Source organism: Protopterus annectens, chromosome 3.part1 (genome assembly GCF_019279795.1).
Source record: "Protopterus annectens isolate FY-2018-M chromosome 3.part1, PAN1.0, whole genome shotgun sequence".
Lineage (NCBI taxonomy): Eukaryota > Metazoa > Chordata > Ceratodontiformes > Protopteridae > Protopterus > Protopterus annectens.
In genome coordinates, this window is record NC_056732.1 from 404,502,187 (window position 1) to 404,523,180 (window position 20,994).

The 20,994-nt window shown below is 43.3% G+C and overlaps 1 protein-coding gene across 1 annotated transcript in view; it reads right to left on the bottom strand.

Annotated features, from left to right (window-relative positions):
• TOP2B (DNA topoisomerase II beta) overlaps nt 1-20,994 on the bottom strand; it is a gene marked incomplete in the record, with an annotated part of 2,991,925 nt that overhangs the window by 210,930 nt on the left and 2,760,001 nt on the right. The window contains 1 exon segment of the mRNA XM_044066877.1: nt 15,031-15,169. Within this exon segment, the coding sequence (XP_043922812.1) occupies nt 15,031-15,169 (139 nt within the window).

Here is a 20,994-nt window from a genome sequence, read left to right on the forward strand (position 1 = left end):
TGGTTGTATGAAGACCAAATGGACTTCAGTTGCCACTGGATCTTCCGCATGTGCAGTCTGGCCATAAGACACCACTGGAATTGTGGATGCCGCATAACCTAGGGTTCTTAGAATCTTTCTTTCTGTGGTCATAGATAGAGGGAGAGCAAGGACTGGAAGTAAATGGAGAAATAATTTTCTCCTGTTGAAGGAAGGCTATAACTGACTGGGTGTTGAGCCTGCAACCTAGAGATGCATCATCAAGGTTTCCTTGGATGAAGCTCAAAAAAGGAGGTTGCTCAGGCAGGGGAGAAAATATGTATCACCTGGGTTCTGCAAAAGGCTCTAACCTGAGCTAGACACTTTGCAAACACTGTGGGAACTGCAGACATGTCAAAAATGTAAATCTGAGAATTAAAAGTGGGATGAAGAGATGACATATCTGAGAAATTTCCTGCAGGTCAAATGCATAGTGGTGTGCAGGTATGCATTCTTAAGCTCTTGAGTGACCAAAAAGCCTTGAAGAATGATTAAGGGAAGCAGAGTATGGAGATAAAGCATCTCCAAAGAGAGAACTTTCTAAAAGGTGTTGAGATGGTCCAAATCAAGTACGTGTTCCCTTTTTCCTGGGTACGCGGAATCATCTCGAATAGAAGCCCTTGCCCTAAGACTGAGGAAGAACTGGTTCTACATACCCCTGAGAGTGTTGTTCCTGGAGCAAATGGGGAATGAGATGAGATGAGACTGACATGCAGGAGGAGGAGGTGGTAGTATACTCCACAGTGAAGGAAGTTTCTTCCAGGACATTTTGTAACCATTATATATGATAGACAATACCTATTTTTTGAACCAATGAACTCCCATGCAGCCTTTGAGAAGAGAGGAAATGTGTGGACCACGGTGGGAGGGAAAAGGCAAAAGATAGTCAAGATGACCATGGGCTTGTCTGGAAAGAAAGTTTTTCCAGGCTTGGCAGTCCCACTAAAGATTCTCTAGAAATCTTTTTTTTTTTTTTTTTTTTTTTTAAAGTTTCTTTCTTTTTTGAATGGCCTTTTTTTCTCTATGAACAAAGAATGTGGGCTTGGAGCAGGTAGCTCCTCTGGTATCTAGAAACTGAAGTGAGAAAATCAGCATAAAATCCTGCATGACTTCGTCTTTTTTCTGCACGAATTTGAGAAGTTCACCAACAGAGGGGTCAAAAAAGAAGCCCTATGGAGAGCGGAGTCTAGAAGACTGGTCTCAAAATTTTCTGGTAGACACTGAAAGCGAAGCTAAGCAAACCAGCAGATCACAGAGCCTGTGGCTACACAGCCTTACAGAAAGCCTCTGCAGTATCACAGCTGCACTTAATGGAGTGTCTGGCTGTGCGGCATTGGTAAACAAAGAGATAGCCTGAGACTTATGCTCAGAAACCTCAAATTTTGCTACAGACTTATTCAGATTTCCCAAAATGGAAAGCAAATACTTGGTCATTTGTGTTTGGTAATTAATAACTTTGAAAGCTACAGTGGCAATTAAGACTTTTTGCCATACTTGTCTATAGTCCTACAGTCGCTAATGGATGGCAATACACTAGATGTAGGAAGTCTGCTGGGTTTATCAGCGGACAAAGAGAAAAATCTGCTTCCGGATTCATGTACATGAATTTAATGTCATCCAGCATTTCTTAGTTGTAAGAGGCTGTGAATCTGGATTACAGGCACTGGAAGCAAAAGCATCCAAAAATGCTTCAAGAACATGAGACACAGTACAGGGTTTAGGGGACCCAACTTTCAATAATTCATAGTAAACAGAAAAAGCTGCTTTCGTTGCCAATAACTAGTCCCCAAAGTGATAAACACAACATTTATTTAGAAAACACACTAGAAATAAAAACTCTTAAGCAAAAAAAAAGGATAAGCGCTTTCGTCACAATGACTTCATCAGAACAATAAAATATTTTAAAAGTTTCCATTTTATGCATTCGTAGAGTCAGATGACCCTAACAATTAAATTTTAAAAGGACCGTCATTAAAATTGCATATAGAAGCTTGAGTGTAAAAAGAACTGTGAGGTGTAAGATGTCAAATACATAAATACAAATAGATGTACAAACTTTTTGTGATCAGGTAATGAAAATATTGATAATAATAAAAAAACAAGTAGAAAACTCTATAACTTTACTACAACTAACTAGTATAAAGCATAAGGAAACTAAAAGTTGTTGTGAATCATAGTTTACAAGCCCTGAACCTTAATTCAGGTTTGATGCTGATAGCATCATTTAACCCTGGAGGTTCAGCAGCATTTAATCTTAATTGCCATTTTGTTTCTGCCCTCAAAAGTTTGTTTTTCCAATCCCCACCTCTAATGTCTAATGGTACAACTTCCAAAATACTAAATTTAAAACTGTGAAGGGGATTCTCTTGAAAGTGTTTAAATAGTGCGTTTTTTTCGTCCCTCCTTTTGATACTATAACAGTGTTCATATATCCTGCAATTTAATTTTCTTTCTGTTTTGCCGATATAACAACAAGAACAGAATTTACAACAAGCAAGGTATACGACATCTGAGATAACACATGAACCATATACAAAATTAACTGGAATATCACAAGGGCCAAGGGTGATCGTAAAATTTTCATGGATATAATCACAATAATCACAACCACATTTATGGGTACCTCTCTTCCTATTGTTCACATTAGGTTTATTTTCCAAAATATTCTTCAAATTACTACCTACCCTATAGGTGAAAAAGGGTTCTGGGCCTATTGCTTTGAAAAGTTCACTGTTTCCCTTCAACATAGCCCAGTTATTTTGGATAATCTTTTTTACGTCTTTTGCTGTTTCACCATAGGTGATAACCATAGCTTGAGAAAAAGCTTTTTGGTCACTTTGATCTACAATTCCAGTTTTAATACCAGCCCCTAACAAGGGTTTGTATCAACCATTCCATTCCTTCATGACCTGGTCTCTAATGTTCTCAATGAAACCTAGTGGATACCCACGGTACAAAAACAAATCCATAACAAATTTGATTTCTTGCTCAGCCAGGGTCCTGTTCGAACACATCCTAACGGCCCTGACCATTTGCCCCTTCACTATATTCCTCTTAATGTGGGGTGGATGGTTGCTGGAAAATTCAAGGTAATCGTTTGAAAAAGTATTTTTTCTGTAAACTTTAGATCAAAATGAATTGTTTATGGTATCCTTGAATAATTTTACATCAAGAAAATTAATCCCTTTACTATCACCATTTCCAGTAAATTTAAAATAATCACATATGTTGTTCATGTAATCAAGAAATGGTTCAAAAAAAGTATCCTTTTTCCACAGAATAAATACATCGTCAAGGAACCTTAAATATAAGTTCCATTCATTTTTGTAACTAGAGGTGGAGATAAAACTGTTCTCCCACCCGTATAAAACCAAATTGGCAAAAATGGGGGCACAGCTGTTGCCCATGGCTACTCCTTGAACCTGTTTATAGAATTCTCCTTCAAAGGTAAAAAAATTATTTTTCAACACAAGTTCCAATAGTTGTATAATAAAATTGGTTAGACTACCACTCAGATTAGTTCTACTCACTAAAACATCTTGGAAAAATTGTAGTCCTACCTCATGGGGAATGGAAGTGAAAAGATCCACTACGTCAATAGTGGAAAAATACATGTCGTGACTAAAAAATTCCTTCTTAATTCTTTTTTAAAAATCCCAAGAATCAATAAGTACATATTCTATTGGGGTCAAAGCATTTTTGACCATTCGGTCAATAAATACCCCTAATGAATAAGTGATACTGTTTTGCCCTGAAATAATAAGCCTGTATGGTGGATCCTTTAAATTTTTGTGGGTTTTAAGAATACCGAAACAAACCGGTATAACCGGATACTCCACATGCAGAAAGTTAAAAATCTCCTCATTTATAACACCTTGCAATAATGAATCCTCCAAAAACAATTTTATCTTTCTGTAACTTATGTGAATTTCATTCCTGGAAACAATTTCATATTTTGTGTTGTCATTCAGCATATGGAATATTTTATTTTTTTATAATCAACCAAATTTTCTACATTTAGACTGATTGCAAGATAGTCTGGGGATTCCAGACTCATACATCTGCTGATGCGCCCTTACACCCATTGGCTGAGGTCATATGCAGGACATACAGAGTTGTCAAGAAAGTTTTTTGGCTTTAGTACTCCAGCCACACACAAGGTTACCCTTGGCAGGTTACCCTACAAGTACTGTAACATTAAAACAATTATCTAAGGAAGGACATCACCTCTTTAGATTCCCACTTACAGTAATCCTTTTTCTTACAGAACTTATCCCTAAATTAGGCCTCTAATGGTAAAGATGAGGATATGGTGTCCTTGGTGTCAAAGTCATAGCTCAGAAAAGAGGAGATCTGGGAGACATTTGCCAATTCACCTGCCACACAGTCACAGGACTCAAGAGACATCAGTGGGGAAGTTCCCTTTCCTTTTCTGAAATGGGTTCCTGCTGACACTGAAGATTGCTTTGAAGAATAAATGTTAAAAAAAACTTAAAGCTTCAGTCAGCTTCTTAAGGTAATGAGGAATGGGCCTGGGAAGGTATACGTGCAAAGAACTCATCTAGCTCAGGCTTTGGTAAAAAGGCAGGCACTTGACATATGAATGACTTTGTCCTCCTGCTGGGAGAGTTTGACTGCTTTGGAGAGCTCACGACATGGGTGGGCAAGTCTGGGCCCCTATCATGGGTCCATGGATGTTCTCATAAACAAAGACCAAGACCATGTTGTCCTTGTCAGTGCTCACAATACTGCATCACAGCCAGAAGCCCAGCAAGAGGGGAGAGAGACCAATGTCCAGATCAAAAAATGGATACGACAAGGATGTGTATGATGTCCTCTGAAGGACAATACCAGAGGCCTCAGTAAAAATGGGCACCAGTCAGGAGTTGCAAAAGTACTTCACCTGCCCTGCTGGTTTCAAGTTTAGGGTGGTGTTTGGACTCTGGGTGAAAACAGTCAATCTCATGATTTACCTTTTCCTGAGGGCATTTCTCAGTTAATTTGTGCTTCTTCGAAGTGGCATCTGTGGAAGACCTGGCTGATGCAGTGTCTCAGACAAGGTATTTATAGCTCTTTCCTGTTGAAGCAGCCTTGGAAAGAATTCACACACTTATCTGTCGTTTTATTAAGTAGAGACTAGCAGAAACAAGAGGTGGCATTGTGCTCCACATACACAATGACTGTACACGGACTGTGAAATGCATGCACAAAAAGATTTTCTCCCAAAGAGGTACTGTCATGCCCACCCTGGAAGCCAGACCTAACTGGCGGACTGCTTAACATGTTTGACTATAAACTTTATCTTCTTACTAAATGCAACAAAAAAGGCCTGAATATGAAATGGGCAGATACTGCTCTTATAACACACATATTGTGGTCTATAACTGGGAAGACATCACTTAGATTGGAGGGGAAAAGTCCTAATTTCTGTGAGACACTGGGCTTTCTGCAGAAGTCGTGCCAAATGCCACTACTACTGCAACAGTGATCCATGTGATGAACACAACACAAAGCTACAAAAGCTAGCGGATAACATTACAAGACAGAGAAAGCACAGCAAAAATTAAAAAAAAAAATCTCTACTGAAACACAATAAACTGTCAAAATGAGAAATGCAAAATAATGGGACTTGAAAAATGAGAAAAGAAGTGAAGTGGGATGTTTTACAATCGGTGCTGATCAAATTCTTACTGGCCAAAGCCAGTTCCTTCAAGACAAATACTGAGTGCATGAAGTACAGTTGTGTACACTTACTATAAATGTGGATGTTCGAGTGTATTCACTGTTGCAGTCATCACATTTGGTTATCTGCTTGCAGGTATCCCTCAGTCGGCCTGATTATCAAAGTCTTGGGTCCTGCGTCAGTTGCTGTCTCATCTTCCATGACGTCAGGGGTATAAAGCATGCAGCCGACGCCATTACATCAGTTTTTCTTGCCCCAGATGTCAGGTGCCCCCATAATGGGAAGCAATTATATACAAAGTTACACCTCCAACAAAAAGCAAATACACCAGAAAGCTTTAACCATAGTAAACAAGAATAGAGGTATAGTCAATAGAGGTCAGGGGCTGGAGGGAGGGTAACCAGGACGGCAACTGTGAATACACTCGAACATCTATATTTATGGTAAGTGTACACAACTGTACTATATTCTTTGCGTTTCACTGTTGCAGTCATCACATTTGGGTAAATTCCCAAGGCTAGGGATGGGAGGAGGCAACTGGATATCATTAGGACGAGCAATAAGGCCCTGCAAGACTGCAGTGGCAAAGCCAGCTCTGGATTTAAAAGAACTGTCAAGTGGTAATGCTTGGTGAAGGTATGTACAGAACTCCAGGTAGCAGCTTCTAGGATGTCCCTGGTAGCGACACCTCTGAGAAAGGCTGTAGAGGTAGATGCAGCTCTGGTGGAATGAGGTCTTATCCCCTGTGGGGTAGGTTTTCCATGGTGCTTATAGCAGAAATGAATGCAATGGCCTATCCACATAGAAATGGTTTGCTTTGAAATGGCCTTCCCCTCTACCCCTGCAGCAAATGCCACCAGGAGCTGTTCAGATTTCCCGAGAGGCATAGTCCTGTCTAAGTAAAATCTAAGTTGTCTGTGCATGTCCAAGGAGTGCAGTATTCATTCCCCTTTGTTCTGTGGATTAGAAAAGAAGGTTGGCAAATTAATGGACTGATTAAAGGCCACACTGGATACCACCTTGAGCATAAAGGAAGGATTGGTTCTGAGGGACACCCTGTCTGCATGAAAGATGATGAAAGGCTCCACTGCCATGAGGGCCTGTAATTCAGGCACCCTTCTTGCTTAAGTAATGGTTAGAAGGAAGGCAGTTTTCCAAGGAATTTCAACTCTGCATTTGCAGCTGGCTCAAAGGGAGGTAGAGAGAGCTTTTCCAATACAACGTTAAGGTCCCAGGCTGGAGTAAGGGCTCTCCTGGGTGGTCTTAGGTTTCTGGCCCCACTCTGGAATTGCTTAAGCAGTGGATGAGAGAAGAGGGGTGGGTTCAGTATTATAATGTGCTGAAATAGCCGAAGCACGAATCTTGATGGAAGAAAAGGAAAGGCCCTTGTGAAGCATCTCAGTTAAGAATTGAAGAATATGCGGTAAATTGGGCACTGTTGTGCCCATCCCCTGAGTTTGGCTCCAGGAACAGAATCTTTTCCATTTTTCAGCATAGGATTTTCTAGTACTAGGCCTCCTTGCCTCCAGAATGACATCCATCACTTGTTTACTGAGGTATGGTAATGGAGAGATCAGGTAATTAGGCAGGCTGCAAGGTTCAGGGTTTGAAGCTGTGGGTGCAGAATCTGGCCCTCCTGCTGGGACAGCAGGGCAAGGGTCTGAGGCAGGTGCCATGGTTGCAACAGTGACACACTGCACAAGAGGGGGAACAAGTGTTGGCGTGGCCAATCTGGTGCAGTCAGTATTGTCCTTCGTTTGTCCTGTTTGATGTTTAGTAGCACTTTGGAGAGGGAGAGGCAGAGGGGGAAAGGCATAAAATTACAGTTATGTACACTTACCATAAATGCAGATGTTAGAGTGTTATTCACTGTTGCAGTCATTAAATTTGGGTTATCTGCTTGCAGGTAGCCCTCAGTCGGCCTGATTAACAAAGTCTTGGGTCCTGCATCGGTTGCTGTCCCTTCTTCCATGACGTCAGGTTGTCAGGGGTATAAAACATGCAGATGCCATTACATCAGTTTTTATTGCCCCAGATGTCAGGCGCCCCCTAATGGGAAGCAATTAAGTATAAAAGTACAAAGATATACCTCCAAAAAAAAAAAAGCAAATACACCAAAAAAGCATTTAAGCATAGTAAAGGAAAATAGAGGTATAGCCAAAAGAAGTTAGGGGGCTGGAGGGAAGGTAACCAGGACTGCAACAGTGAATACACTCGAACATCTATATTTATGGTAAGTGTAAACAACTGTACTATGTTCTTCGTGTTGCACTGCTGCAGTCATTACATTTGAGTAGATTCCCAAAGCTATGGTTGGGAGGAGGAATTTAGATAGCATTAGGACCAGCTATAAGGCCCTGCAAGATTGCAGTGGCAAAGCCAGCTCTGGATTTAGAGAAAATTAGCAAATGATAATGCTTGAAAGTATGTACAGAACTCCAGGCAGCAGCATCTAGGATCTCCTTGGTAGGGACACCTCTGAGAAAGGCTGTAGAAGTAGATGCAGCCCTGGTGGAGTGAGGTCTGATCCCCTGGGGGGATAGGTTTTCCATGGTGCTTATAGCAGAAATGAATGCAATGGCCTATCCATTTAGAAATAGTTTGTTTTGAAATAGCCTTCCCATCTGCCCCTGCAGCAAATGCCACCAGCAGCAGTTCAGATTTCCTTTGAGGTTTAGTCCTGTCTAAGTAGAATCTAAGTTGTCTGTGCACATCTAAGGAATACAGTATCCATTCCCCTTTATGTGGATTGGGAAAGAAGGTTGGCAAATGAATGGACTGATTATGAGCCACACTGGATACCACCTTGGGCATGAAGGATGGATTGGTTCTGAGCGACACCGTGTCCACATGCAAGATGATGAAAGGCTCCACTGCCATAAGGGCCTGTAATTCAGATACCCTTCTAGCTGAAGTGATTGCTAAAAGGAAAGCCGCTTTCCAAGAAATAAATTTTAAGTCTGGAGTAGCAGCTGGCTTGAAAAGAGGTAGAGTGAGTTTCTCCAAAACAAAGTTAAGGTCCCAGGCTGGGGTTGGAGCTCTCCTGGGTGGTCTCAAATTTTTGGCCTCTCTGAGGAACTGCTTGAGCAGTGGATGAGAGAAGAGGGGAGGTTCTATGTTATAATGAGCTGAAATGGCTGAGGCATGGATTTTAACGAAGGAAAAAGACAGGCCCTTGTGAAGTATCTCAGTTAAGTATTGTAAAATCTGAGGTAAATTGGACGCTGCTGTGCTCATCCCTTGAGATTGGTTCCAGGCACAGAATCTTTTTCCATTTTTCAGTATAAGATTTTCTAGTACTAGGCCTCCTTGCCTCTAAAATAATATCCATCACAGGTTTACTGAGGGATGGTAAAGGAAAGATTATGCAATTAGCCAGGCTGCAAGGTTCAGTGTTAGAAGCTGAGGGTGCAGAATCTGGTTCTCCTGCTGAGAAAACAGGGAAGGAGTCTGAGACTGGTACCGTGGGGATAACCGTGACACACTGCACAGGAGGGGGTACCAGTGTTGGCGTGGCCAGTCTGGAGCAATCAAAATCATCCTTGGTTTGTCCTGCTTGATGTTTATTAATAATTTGGAGAGCAGGAGGGAAGGCATAGACTGAAAGTTTTTTCCAGCTGAAGGACAGAGCATCCACTTTCCAGGCTTGTTTGTGGGGGAGTCGACTTGTGCAAAATTTGTCCAATTGGTAGTTCTGGGGAGAGGCAAACAGGTCTATATCTGGGCTTCCCCATTTGCTCGTCAACATGTTGAAAATCCTTGGTTCCAGTTTCCACTCATGTGGGTCCATGAGGTTTCTGATTAGTCTGTCTGCCAGTGTATTTAATTTTCCGGGCAGGTATTGAACTTGTAGGTGCACTTGGTAGCTCAAGGCAGTGTTCCACAATGCCATGGCTAGTCTGCAGAAGTGCAAACCTTCTTACCCCATCTATCCAGCACCCTGAAGTCTCTATAAGGGGTAGGATTTTTAGCAGTAGAATCCTTAATGCCCTTGGGCCCCTGTGAAATACTTTCTGGACCCGCAATAGGATTTTTAAAAAGGAACTTGTGTGACTCAGGGACCCTGTAATATCTGTAAGGTTTTCTGGGAGCAGGAGGCAAGGAATCAGGGGCCAACCTAGATTCCGAAAACGCAACAATGTCTAGTATAGGAGGAATAGCTAAAGGCCTATGCTGAGGTAGGAGTAAGAAATTCCTAAGCCTCTTTTGTGAATCAAAAAAATCCTGGCTTTCCCAGTGGAAATGCTCCCTTACGAGTATGTAAGGTTTCCCCAAAAGAAAAATCCTCTGGAGAAGAAGCAGAAGGAATGGAGTCCTCTGCATCAGAATCCTCATAAGTAGATAAGGGCAAATCCAGATAATCAAAAGAATTAGAAAAAAGAGAATCCTGGTCAGAAGATTCATAAACAACTTCAGTCCTAGGGATCTTAGAAAGGGGGGTTGGCTACCCCTGATTAGAGTTATTAGATCTTCAGCCATTCTTATTTGTTTTTTAGGAACAGGCCTGAGCATGTGGCCTGGGCGTCGTTTTTTTAAGCATGGTTCAAGATTTAGGCCAAAGTGAAGAAGGAGTCGATTTAATATGCAAGTCCGTAGGCCTGAATACACCCTCAGAAGCCAGTGCCTGCACAGTGGCTCCGGACTCATCCACGGTAGAGACATATGCGGGTTCCATAGTTGAAGCACCTCGCGGCATACCGGACTTTGAATGGATCTCAGTAGAGGCCTGCGAATCAGAAGTAGCGGGTATCAAGGGCTGCGAAAGCGCCTCACTGAGTACCAGCGAACTGGCGACTGGCTTAGGAGAAACGTCGTCGGCAGTTTTGGACCTTGGTGGCCTGTCTCTGTCTTTATCTTTGTGTTTTTTTGGAATCCCGGTAGTCGGATGGCTAAACAACGACATTTCTAGATAATTAAACCGAGAACCGAAATATTTAGAGGCGAAAGTATACCGACGACGGAGAGTGCGCTGATTAAATAAAGGACAAAACCGACAGCAAGGTACGTAGTGGTCAGGGCCTAGGCAAGGAGTACAGTACGAATTAAAATCTTTATGAGATATTTGCTTTCCACAAGTAATGCAATTATTAACTTTTACTGACATCGGAAGGAGCAAGAAAAAGTTTCCCCAATGGGGTACTTAGTTTTAGATGAAGACTTCGGTTCTGAAACTCAAAAATGAAAATTTCAGGAGTCGGTCGACTGGCACTTGCGAACTGCTTCTGCTTCGGGCACCGCACGGCAAGAAAGACTGATGTAATGGCGTTGGCTGCATGTTTTATACCCCTGGTGACCTGACGTCATGGAAAAAGGGACAGCAACCGAGGCAGGACCCAAGACTTTGTTAATCAGGTCGACTGAGTGCTACCTGTAAGCACATAACCCAAATGTAATGACTGCAACAGTGAAACATGAAGAACATCTGATAGGTTTTTCCAGGTGAAGGACAGGGCATCCACTTTCCACACTTGTCTGTAGGGAGTCCTTAATGCAGAATTTGTCCAAATTATAGTTCTGAGGGTAGGCAAACAAGTCCATCTCTGGGCTCCTCCATTTGTTTCTCAACATGTTGAATATCTTTGGTTCCAGTTTCCACTCATGTGGGTCCATGTGATTTCTGCTTAGGTCACCTGCCAGTGTATTTAGCTTGCCTGGCAGGAATTCAGCTTCTATGTGCACTTGGTAGCTCAAGGCTGTGTTCCATAGAGCAATGGCTAGTCTGCAGAGAGGGTATGAATGGGTTCCCCCCTGCTTGTTTATGTACCACATGACCATGGTGTTGCCTGTCTTTATCAATAATTGTCCTAGAGGAATGGGGTCCTTGAACGCTGTCAGAGCATTCTGTACAGCTAACACTTCTTTTTGATTGTTATGCAGGTGCATTTGACTCGGGTTCCATTTGCTCTGAATGCACTGCCCTGCCAAGTGAGCCCCCCATACACAGTCTGATGCGTCCATTGTTAGGGTTTGGGCGGCAGGGGGTAGAGTGAAAAGCAGTCCTTTGTTTTGGTGGCAGGCCTCTACCAATCAAAGGAACTCTAGCTTTAGACAAGGTATGATAAGAATAATTGATTCTAGGTCCTTAGAATGTTGACACCATAGGCTTTGTAGATACCATTGTAGTTTCTTCATATGCAGTCTTGCATATGGAAATAGTAGAATGCAAGAGGCCATGAACCCCAGGGTTTGCAGTATTTTCCTTACAGATAGCTGGGTCATTGTGGCCAGTAGTATGAAGTAGGCTGTCAAATGAACTTGTTTCTCTGGCGTGAGGTACGCCATATGGGAAGTTGTATTCAAGCTTGCTCCCAGGAATATAATTTGTTGGCAGGGTACTAGATGTGATCTGTTTTCGTTTATGGTGTACCCAAGAGAAGTTAGTAATTTCTTTACAGATGCCAGATGATTTAATAGGCTTTCTGCCTGAATTAGACAATCGTCCAGGTATGTGTATATCTGAATATTGCTTTGCCTGCAAAATGCAATGACTGGAGCTAGGCATTTTGTGAATACCCTGGGCGCAGTAGATAAGCCAAAGGGCAGTGCAGAGAACTGATAGTACATGTAGACTGCTCTGAAGCATAGGCAACTTCTGCAAGATTCCCTTATTGGGATGTGCAGGTAGGCTTCCTTTAAATTCAGTGTTGCCAACCAGGCATTTTTGCCTAGCATGGGAAGCAGCTGATGAAGAGTTAGCATTCTGAATTTTGGGATTATCAAAAAAGTGTTTAGGATAGACAGGTCCAGGATAGGATGCCAGGAATGGTCTTTTCTGTGTACCAGAGAAAGTCTTGAGTAGAAACCTTGTCCCATTCTTCTTTTGGGACAGGTTGAATAGCCTTGATGCTTAGAAGAGAGAAAGAACTTGCTTTTGAGCCTCTGCCCACTGACTGATTTGGGGTAGGGCTGGCCAACCGTTTAGGGTTGGTAAGGAGTGGAAATAGAATCTGTATCCTTGGGAAACTATATTTAAAACCCATTTGTCTTGGGTAATGAGTTCCCAGTTTTTTACATGCAGGGCTATTTTTCCCCCTAAAGGAACAGTCAGTTGAGCAGGACTTGGAAGCTTTAAAGTTAAGTCACTGTGACAGTTTACCATAGGGGGTGTTTTACTACTCCCAGCTTTGGAAGTGGGAGCCCCCACTGCTTAGGCCTGTGAGTACCTTGGGACTGAAGCCTGGGTGTTCTGCTGGTTCTGGGTTTGGACTGAGAAGGCCTGGAAGAGGCAGGAAAGGACCAGTTCTTAGAAGGCCAATGCCTACTAAATGTGGGAGGCAGTACTTACAGGAAATCTTTAACAGTTTGCATAGATTTAGCTTTTCCCCCCATCTTTTCAAGTATTTCTTCTGCTTTGTTGCCAAACAGGTGGTCTTGGTTTAAGGGAGCATCTAGTAATTTAGCTTTACCATGATCTGGCAAGGATTGCTCCTTAAGCAAAGCATGCCTTCTAAGTACAGACCCAGTGACAGCAGCCCTGCAAGATGCCTCTAATGAATCAAAACAACACTGAAAAGTATGTTTTCCAACTTGTTCAGCAGAATGCATTAAATCCTGCAATTCTTTATTTTCAGCACCATCAGGAATCAACATCATTTTCTGTTTAAGCAATCCAATAATATGCTACTGATACTTTAACATAAGAAACTGGCAGTTTAAGGCCCTAATGGCCAAAGTTGCAGAAATGTATACCTTCTTACCCCCATCTATCCAGGGCCCTGGAATCTCTATCAGAGGGGGTAGGGTTGTTGGCAGTAGCAGCCTTAATGCCTTTGGGTCCCTGTGAAATGGTCTCAGGATTCGCAGTTGGATTGTTAAAGAGAAACTTGGGAGAGTCAGGTACCCTGTAATACTGGTCAGGTTTTCTGGGAGCTGGAGGTAAAGTGTCAGGGTCCAGGCTAGATTCTGAGAAGGCATCTACAATGTCCAATACAGGAGGGATAGCTAAAGGCCTCTGTTGAGGTAGTAAGAATTCCCTAAGCCTCTTTCTGGAGTCAGAGTAATCCTGGCTTTCCCAGCAGAAATGCTCCCTAAAAGTATGCAAGGTTTCATCAAAAGAGAAATCCTCTGGAGGGGAAGCAGAGGGAATGGAGTCCTCTGCATCAGAATCCTCATAGGTAGATAAGGGCAGCTCCTGGTCATCAGAGAAAACAGAAATTTCAGAATCCTGATCACAAGAAGCAGAAGGAAAATCAGTTGTAGGTCTCTTAGAGGGAGAAGGGTGGCTTCCCCTGATTAGAGTAATAAGGTCTTCAGCCATTCTTATAATTTGTTTTTTAGGCAAAGGGGCCTGACCATGCGGTCTAGGCGCCGGTTTTCTAGGCATGGATAAAGTTTTAGGCCTTGAAGAAGAAGATGGCGTTGGTTTAATAAGCAAGGCAGTAGGCCTGAATACACCCTCAGAAACCAGTGCCTGCACAGCGGCTCCGGACCCATCCAAGGTAGAGACATCCGCAGGTTCCACAGTCAAAGCATCTCGCGGCATACCGGACTCTGAATGGGTCTCGGTAGAGGCCTGCAAATCAGAAGTAGCGGGTATCTGGGGATGCGAAAGCGCATCACTGAATACCGGTGAACTGGTGACTAGCTTAGGAGAAGCATCATCTGCAGCTTTGGACCTATGCAGTCTGTCTCTGTCTTAATCATTACGTTTTTTTGGAATGTCGGTAGTCAGGTGGCTTACCCGAAGCCATTTATGGATAATTGAACCGAGTACCAAAATATTTAGATGTGAAAATGAACAGACGACGAATAGTTCGAGGTTTGAATAAGGCAAAAACCGTCAGCGAGGTACGTCGTGGTCTGGGCCTAAGCAAGGAATGCAGTACGAATTAAAATCTTTGAGGTATTTGCTTTCCACAAGATATACAATTGTTAACTTTTACTGACATTGGTTTAAAGCAAGAAAAAGGATTCCCAACGAGGTACTTAGCTTAGATGAAGACTTTGGATCTGAAACTTGAAAACGAAAACTTCAGGAGTCGGCTGACCAGCACTTGCGAACTGCTTCTGCTTCGGGCACTGCACGGCAAGAAAGACTGATGTAATGGGGTCGGCTGCATGCTTTATACTCCTGACTACCTGACATCATGGAAGATGAGACATCAACTGTCGCAGGACCCAAGACTTTTGATAATCAGGCTGATTGAGTGCTACCTGCAAGAAGATAACCCAAATGTGATGACTGCAACAGTGAAACACGAAGAACATCCACATTTTCAAAAGGGAAAAAAAAAAAAAAAGAGAGAAAAGTTGACATTATTAATACTTTAATACACCAGTCAAACAAACACCTTCCATAAAGAATACAGCACATTTTTGAAGAATCCTACCTGATTCCCTCTTCTCTTTTTTGGGTCGAGGAGTAATAATAACTTTAGATTCTTGAGAATTCATGGTATCGTCTCCACCACCTTCTCCAACAGTTACACCAAGTTCATCATCAAACTCCAACTTAATTGAATCATCACCCTGTAAAAAAAGAAGGCTGTGCAGCTATGATAAAGCATCAAACTTGCAATCTAATGTGACAGTTCAGTACCTGTTGCTCATATGGTGTTTATACACACATTTCCTAAGTCAGATATATTTTTCTAACCATTACCCTCACTCTCAGCTACTTAACTGCACATATATAAAGTTGAAATTATTTCCTATAATAAAACAAACTACAAAAAAACACATTAGCCACAGATGTGCAAAGCAAAAAGAATGTATCCACACTAGCCATAATGAAATTACGGCCTGCAGTACAACTCCATTCATTGCTGCTGGCTCAAATGGGGGAAGAGTTAGTTTTTCCAACACGTAGTTGAGGTCCCATGCAGGTACTGGCTGTTTTCTGGGAGGTTTGATATTCTTTATCCCTCTTAGAAACTGTCTTAGCAGAGGATGCGAAAACACTGGAGGGTCACAGTTGTATTTTGCTGAGATTGCTGAGGCATGAATCTTTATTGAGGAGTATGAGAGTCCAGTATGAAATAGTTCTGCAAAGTATTCTAATATCTGAGGTATACTCAGTAATGCTGTGTCCTGACCCCTGTTGGCATTCCAGATGCTGAATCTCTTCCACTTGGCTGAATAGGTTTTTCTGGTGGAAGGTCTGCGTGCTTCCTGCAAGATCTCTTGAACAGATTTGGAAAGAGAGTTAGGTGATGAAGTCATGGTAGCCTCCAGGCTGTCAGATGCAATGTCTTCAGGTCTTGATGTACAGTCCTGTAATTGTGTTGAGTTAGGAGCAGGGGCCATAGGGTCAGAGGCCATGGTTTGGTCCGAATTATGGTCAATAGCAATGGGTACCAGTGTTGCCTTGGCCAGTCTGGAGCTATCAAGATGCCTGTTGGTTGTTCTGCTTTGATCTTCAGTATCACCTTGGTCAGCAGAGGCAGGGGAGGGAATGCATACATTTTTAGAGAATTCCAGCTGAAGGAGAGAGCATCCGTTTTCCAAGCTAGAGGGTGGTGAGTCCTTGTGCAGAACTTTTCCAGGTGATGATTTAAGTGGGAAGCAAAAAGATCTACATCCGGTCTTCCCAATGTCCTTGTCAGTTGAGAGAAAATGTGAGGGTGCAGCATCCATTCGTGTGGATCCATGAAATTTCTGCTCAGATTGTCTGCCAGTACATTGTCCTTGCCTGGTACAAACTGGGATTGTAAATGTATCTTCAGGCTCAGGGATTTTTCCCAGAGAAGCATTGTTAGTCTGCAGAGGGGATAAGAATGAGTGCCTCCCTGCTTGTTTATGTACCACATGACAGTGGTGTTGTCTGTCCTTATTAGCAAATGTCCTTGTTTTAGTGATTTTTCGAAAGTCTCGATGGCATGTATCACACTGCCAACATCTCCTTTTGGTTTATGTGCAGATGTCTTTCCTTTGGCGTCCAAAGACCTTGAATGCATCTGCCCTCCATGTGCGCCCCCCATCCATGGTCTGAGGCGTCTGTTGTTATCATATGGTCTTGCTTGAGGTCTGTTGAAAGACATGCCTTTGTTTAGTTGACTGGCTTGAGCCCACCATAGAAATTCCTTCTGTAGACATGGAATAAGTGGGATTATGTCCTCTAGGCTGTTGTTGTGTTGAGACCATAAGTTTTTTAAATACCATTGCAGCTTTCTCATATGAAGTCTTGCCAAAGGTATCAGAAGGATGCAAGATGCCATGAAACCCAGGGCCTGCAGGATTTTCCTTGCAGTCAGCTGGGAAAAGCTTTGCTAGGCCTTTGAAGTACTCTGGTAAATGCTGCTGTTTTTCCTCTGTGAGGTAAGGCCATTTGGTTTTCCGTGTCCAGTTTGGCTCCTAGGAATATAATTTGTTGGGATGGTAGTAAGTTTGACTTCTGAATGTTGACTGTGTATCCCAAGGCCTGCAGTAGATGCATGACATGGTCCAAATTCCCTTTTAAGGTTTGTTTGTTGTCTGCTTGTATGAGGCAGTCGTCCAAGTAGGGGTATATTTGAATCCCCTGCAGTCTGCAGTGTGCCACTACTGATGCCAGGCATTTCGTGAACACTCTGGGCGCAGTAGATAAGCCAAACGGCAATGCTGAGAATTGATAATGCTCTGTCCCTGCAAGAAATCTGAGGTATCTTCTGCAGCTTTGTCTGATTGGGACATGCAAGTATGCCTCCTTGAGGTCCAGAGTGACCAGCCAAGACCCCTTGCCCAACATGGGAAGAAGTTGCTGCAACGTCAGCATTTTGAACTTTGACACAATGAGGAAAGTGTTTAGAGTTGACAAGTCCAGTATGGGTCTCCATTTGTTTTCTTTTCTTGGAACAAGGAACAGTCTTGAATAAAATCCCTGGCCTTGCTCCTGAGGAGGAACCCTTTCTATTGCTTTTATACTTAATAGCTTGGAAACTTGAGTGAGTGCCTCTGCCCTTTGATGATGTGGCAGGTTTGGCATGCCTTGTCTTATTGGTAATGTGTGGAAGTGGAATCTGTAACCTTTGTCTATCAAATCCAGAATCCAATTGTCCTTGGTTAAGATATGCCAGTTTTGTGAGAATAAGGCTAATTTTCCGTCCAAAGGTGCTTCTCTTTGAACCTTTGTAGGCGGTACGAAAGTCAAGTCATTGTGATTGTCCTTGTGGCGCAGCTGAACTGTCTGTGCCACTTCTTTGATTTGGAGGTTGCCATTGGCGGCCCCTGTAAGATCCTCGGTATTGCCCTCTACCTCGGGCACGTCTGCTTTTTCCCCTTTGAAACTTGTCAGAGCCGGGGAAGGACCAATTCTTGGAGGGCCAGTTTCTGCTGAATCTGGGTGGCTGAACCTGAAGGAAATCCTTGACTGTCTGTACTGACTTTGCTTTTTCCTCTATGGATTTCAATACATCTTGTGCAGTAGCACCAAAAAGCTTTTGTTTTTCCAAAGGTGCATCCAGTAACTTTACTTTAACACGGTCAGGCAAAGACTGATCCTTCAACCAAGCATGTCTACGTATCACAGCCCCAGCCATAGCTGCCCTACATGAAGCTTCCAGTGCATCATAACCACACTGCATAAAATGGTTATTAACCTGCTGAGTGTTATGAATATGATCCTGCAGTGCCTTTTTATCAAAAGGCTCAGGAGAGGCTAACCTTTTCTGTAAATCATCCAGGAGAAAATCTTGGTACTGAAACATGTGAAAAAGGCAGTTAAGAGACCTCATGGCTAGGGTAGTAGAGGTATATACTTTTTTACCCCATCTCTCCAGGGACCTTGCTTCTCTGTCAGCTGGCAGTGGGTTTTTGGCAGAGGAGGAAGCCACTCACTTGGGGCCCTGTGAAATAGTTTCTAGATCCACAGAGTGAGCCTTAAAAAGGTGCTTGTGAGTGTCAGGGACCCTATAATATCTGTCCGGCTTGACAGGAGCAGGAGGAAGAGAATCAGGGTTGGTGCTGGAGTCAGAGAAAACATCATCTAAAACATCCATAACTGGAGGGATAGTCAAAGGTCTGTGCTGGGGAAGCTTGAGGAAAGTACGAAGCCTTTTCCTGGAGTCAGAGAATTCCTGACCCTGCCATTGAAAATGTTCCCTCATGGAATGCAGGACTTCACCAAATAAGAAATCCTCTGGAGGGGAGGCAGAGGGAATTGATTCCTCAGCATCAGAGTCCTCGTAGGCCTGGAAGGGTTCTTCTTGGGTATCAGAATGCTCAGAATCCCCAGAGGCTTCATCCGAGGAGAGGTCGTCCGCCTGCTCAGTTCTAGGCCTTTTCTCTGCAGGTGGCTGAGAACACTTGTCCGGGTGAGGCTGAGACCCCCTGATAAGGGAAATAAGATCTGCAGCCAGAGACATAATCTGCTTATCAGATGAAGGGGCCTGGGCAGGTTTAGGATGGGCCTTGGCCTGACTGGCGGCTTTAGCACGTGCAAAGTCCTTGATGGACATGGATACAGGAGGCCTAGCAGTCCCACGTGCAGGTGTTACCTTGTCCACAGGAATGGTGTCGGGTAGATCCAGAACTTCGGTTTCCGGAGGAAAATCAACAACCGGCACCGGAGAGATCTCCGAGACCGAAGGACGTGTTAACGCTGTGTCGTCGGCCTGGAGCGGTTGATTTACCACTTCCGAAGGGACCGGAGCGCTAGCAGAGGATTTAGGAGTAGCATCGGTAGTGGACGCGGGCCGAGGATGTCGGTCCCGGTCCTTGCGGTTTTTAGCAGATTGGGTTGTCGGTTGATCCGACGGCATGATATACGCAAAAGATTCACCGAAAAAGTCCTCGGCGAATTCTGCCCGGCGCCTGAGAGTACGCTTATTAAAGCAAGCACAGGCCGAGACGTCGTGGTCTGGGCCCAGGCAAGGAAGGCAGAGAGAATGGAAGTCCTTATGAGGTATTTGTTTACCACAAGACAAACAATTATTAACTTTCTCAATTTGTTCTGACATCGGCTGAGGGAAGAATAAATGTTCCCCAACGGGGTACTTAGCTTTTAGATGACTTCGGTACTGAAAACACAGGAGCTGACCGACTGGCACTTGCGAACTGCTTCTGCTTCGGGCACCGCGCGGCAAGAAAGACTGAAGAAGATGGTGTCGGCCGATGCCTTTATACTCCAGCCGTTGTGACGTCGGAGAGGAGGCGACACCAGCCGACGCCGGACCCAGACTTTGGAATTCGGCCGACCGAGGGCTGCCTGAGGCAGGACAACCCATATGTTATGACTGCAGTTGCATTCTTGAAGGACATCATGGGCAGAGAATCAGGAGCCATACTAGACTCTATAAAAACATCATCAACAATGTCTAGAACAGGAGATATAGCCAAAGGCCTATGCTGAGGAGGAAGAAGAAAATCCCCAAGTCTCTTTTTAGATTCAGAGAAATCCTGACCAGTGGAAATGTTCCCTTAAGGTATGTAAAGTTTCCCCAAAAGAAAAATCCTCAGGGAGAGAAGCAGAAGGAATGGAATCTTCTGCATCAGAGTCCTCATAAGTAGGAATAAACAAATCCTGTTCATTAGAAGAATCAGAAGAAAAAGAATCCTGTTCAGAATATTCATAATCAATGTCTTGCCTAGGCCTCTTAGGAGGAGGGGGTTGGCTACCCCTGATCAGAGTAATTAAATCTTCAGCCATTTTGATAATTTGTTTTTTAGGCATAGGGGCCTGCACATGTAGCCCAGGCATAATTTTTTTAGACATAGATTTAGATTTTAGCCTTAGTTTTGAAGATGGCGTCGGTCAAATATGCAAATCTGTAGGCCTGAAAACACCCTCAGAAGCTGGTGCCTGCATATCGGCTTCAGACCCATTTAAGGTAGAGACATCTGCGGGTTCCATAATTGAGGTATCTTGCGGCATACCGGATTCTGAATGGGTCTCAGTAGAGGCCTGTGAATCAGAAGTAGTGGGTATCAGGGGCTGCCTCACTCAGTACCGGCGAACTGGCAATTGGCTTAGGAGAAGCATCGTCATGAGTTTTGGACCTTGACGGTCTGTCTTTGCGTTTTTTAGGTATTCCGGTAGTCGGATTGCTAACTGACGACATTTCTGGATAATTAAATCTTGAGCCAAAATATTTAGAAGCAAAAACACACAGACGTTTAATCGTGCGTTGATTAAATTTAGCACAAAACCGACAGCAAGGTACATTGTGGTCAGGGCTTAGGCAAGGAATACAGTACAAATGAAAAACCTTATGAGGTAATTGCTTCCCACAAGTAATGCAATTATTAACTTTTACTGACATCGGTAAGGAGCAAGAAAAAGTTTCCCCAATGGGGTACTTAGCTTTTAGTTGAAGACTTTGGTTCTGAAACTCGAAAACAAAAATTTCAGAAGTCTGCCGCCCGGCACTTGCGAACTG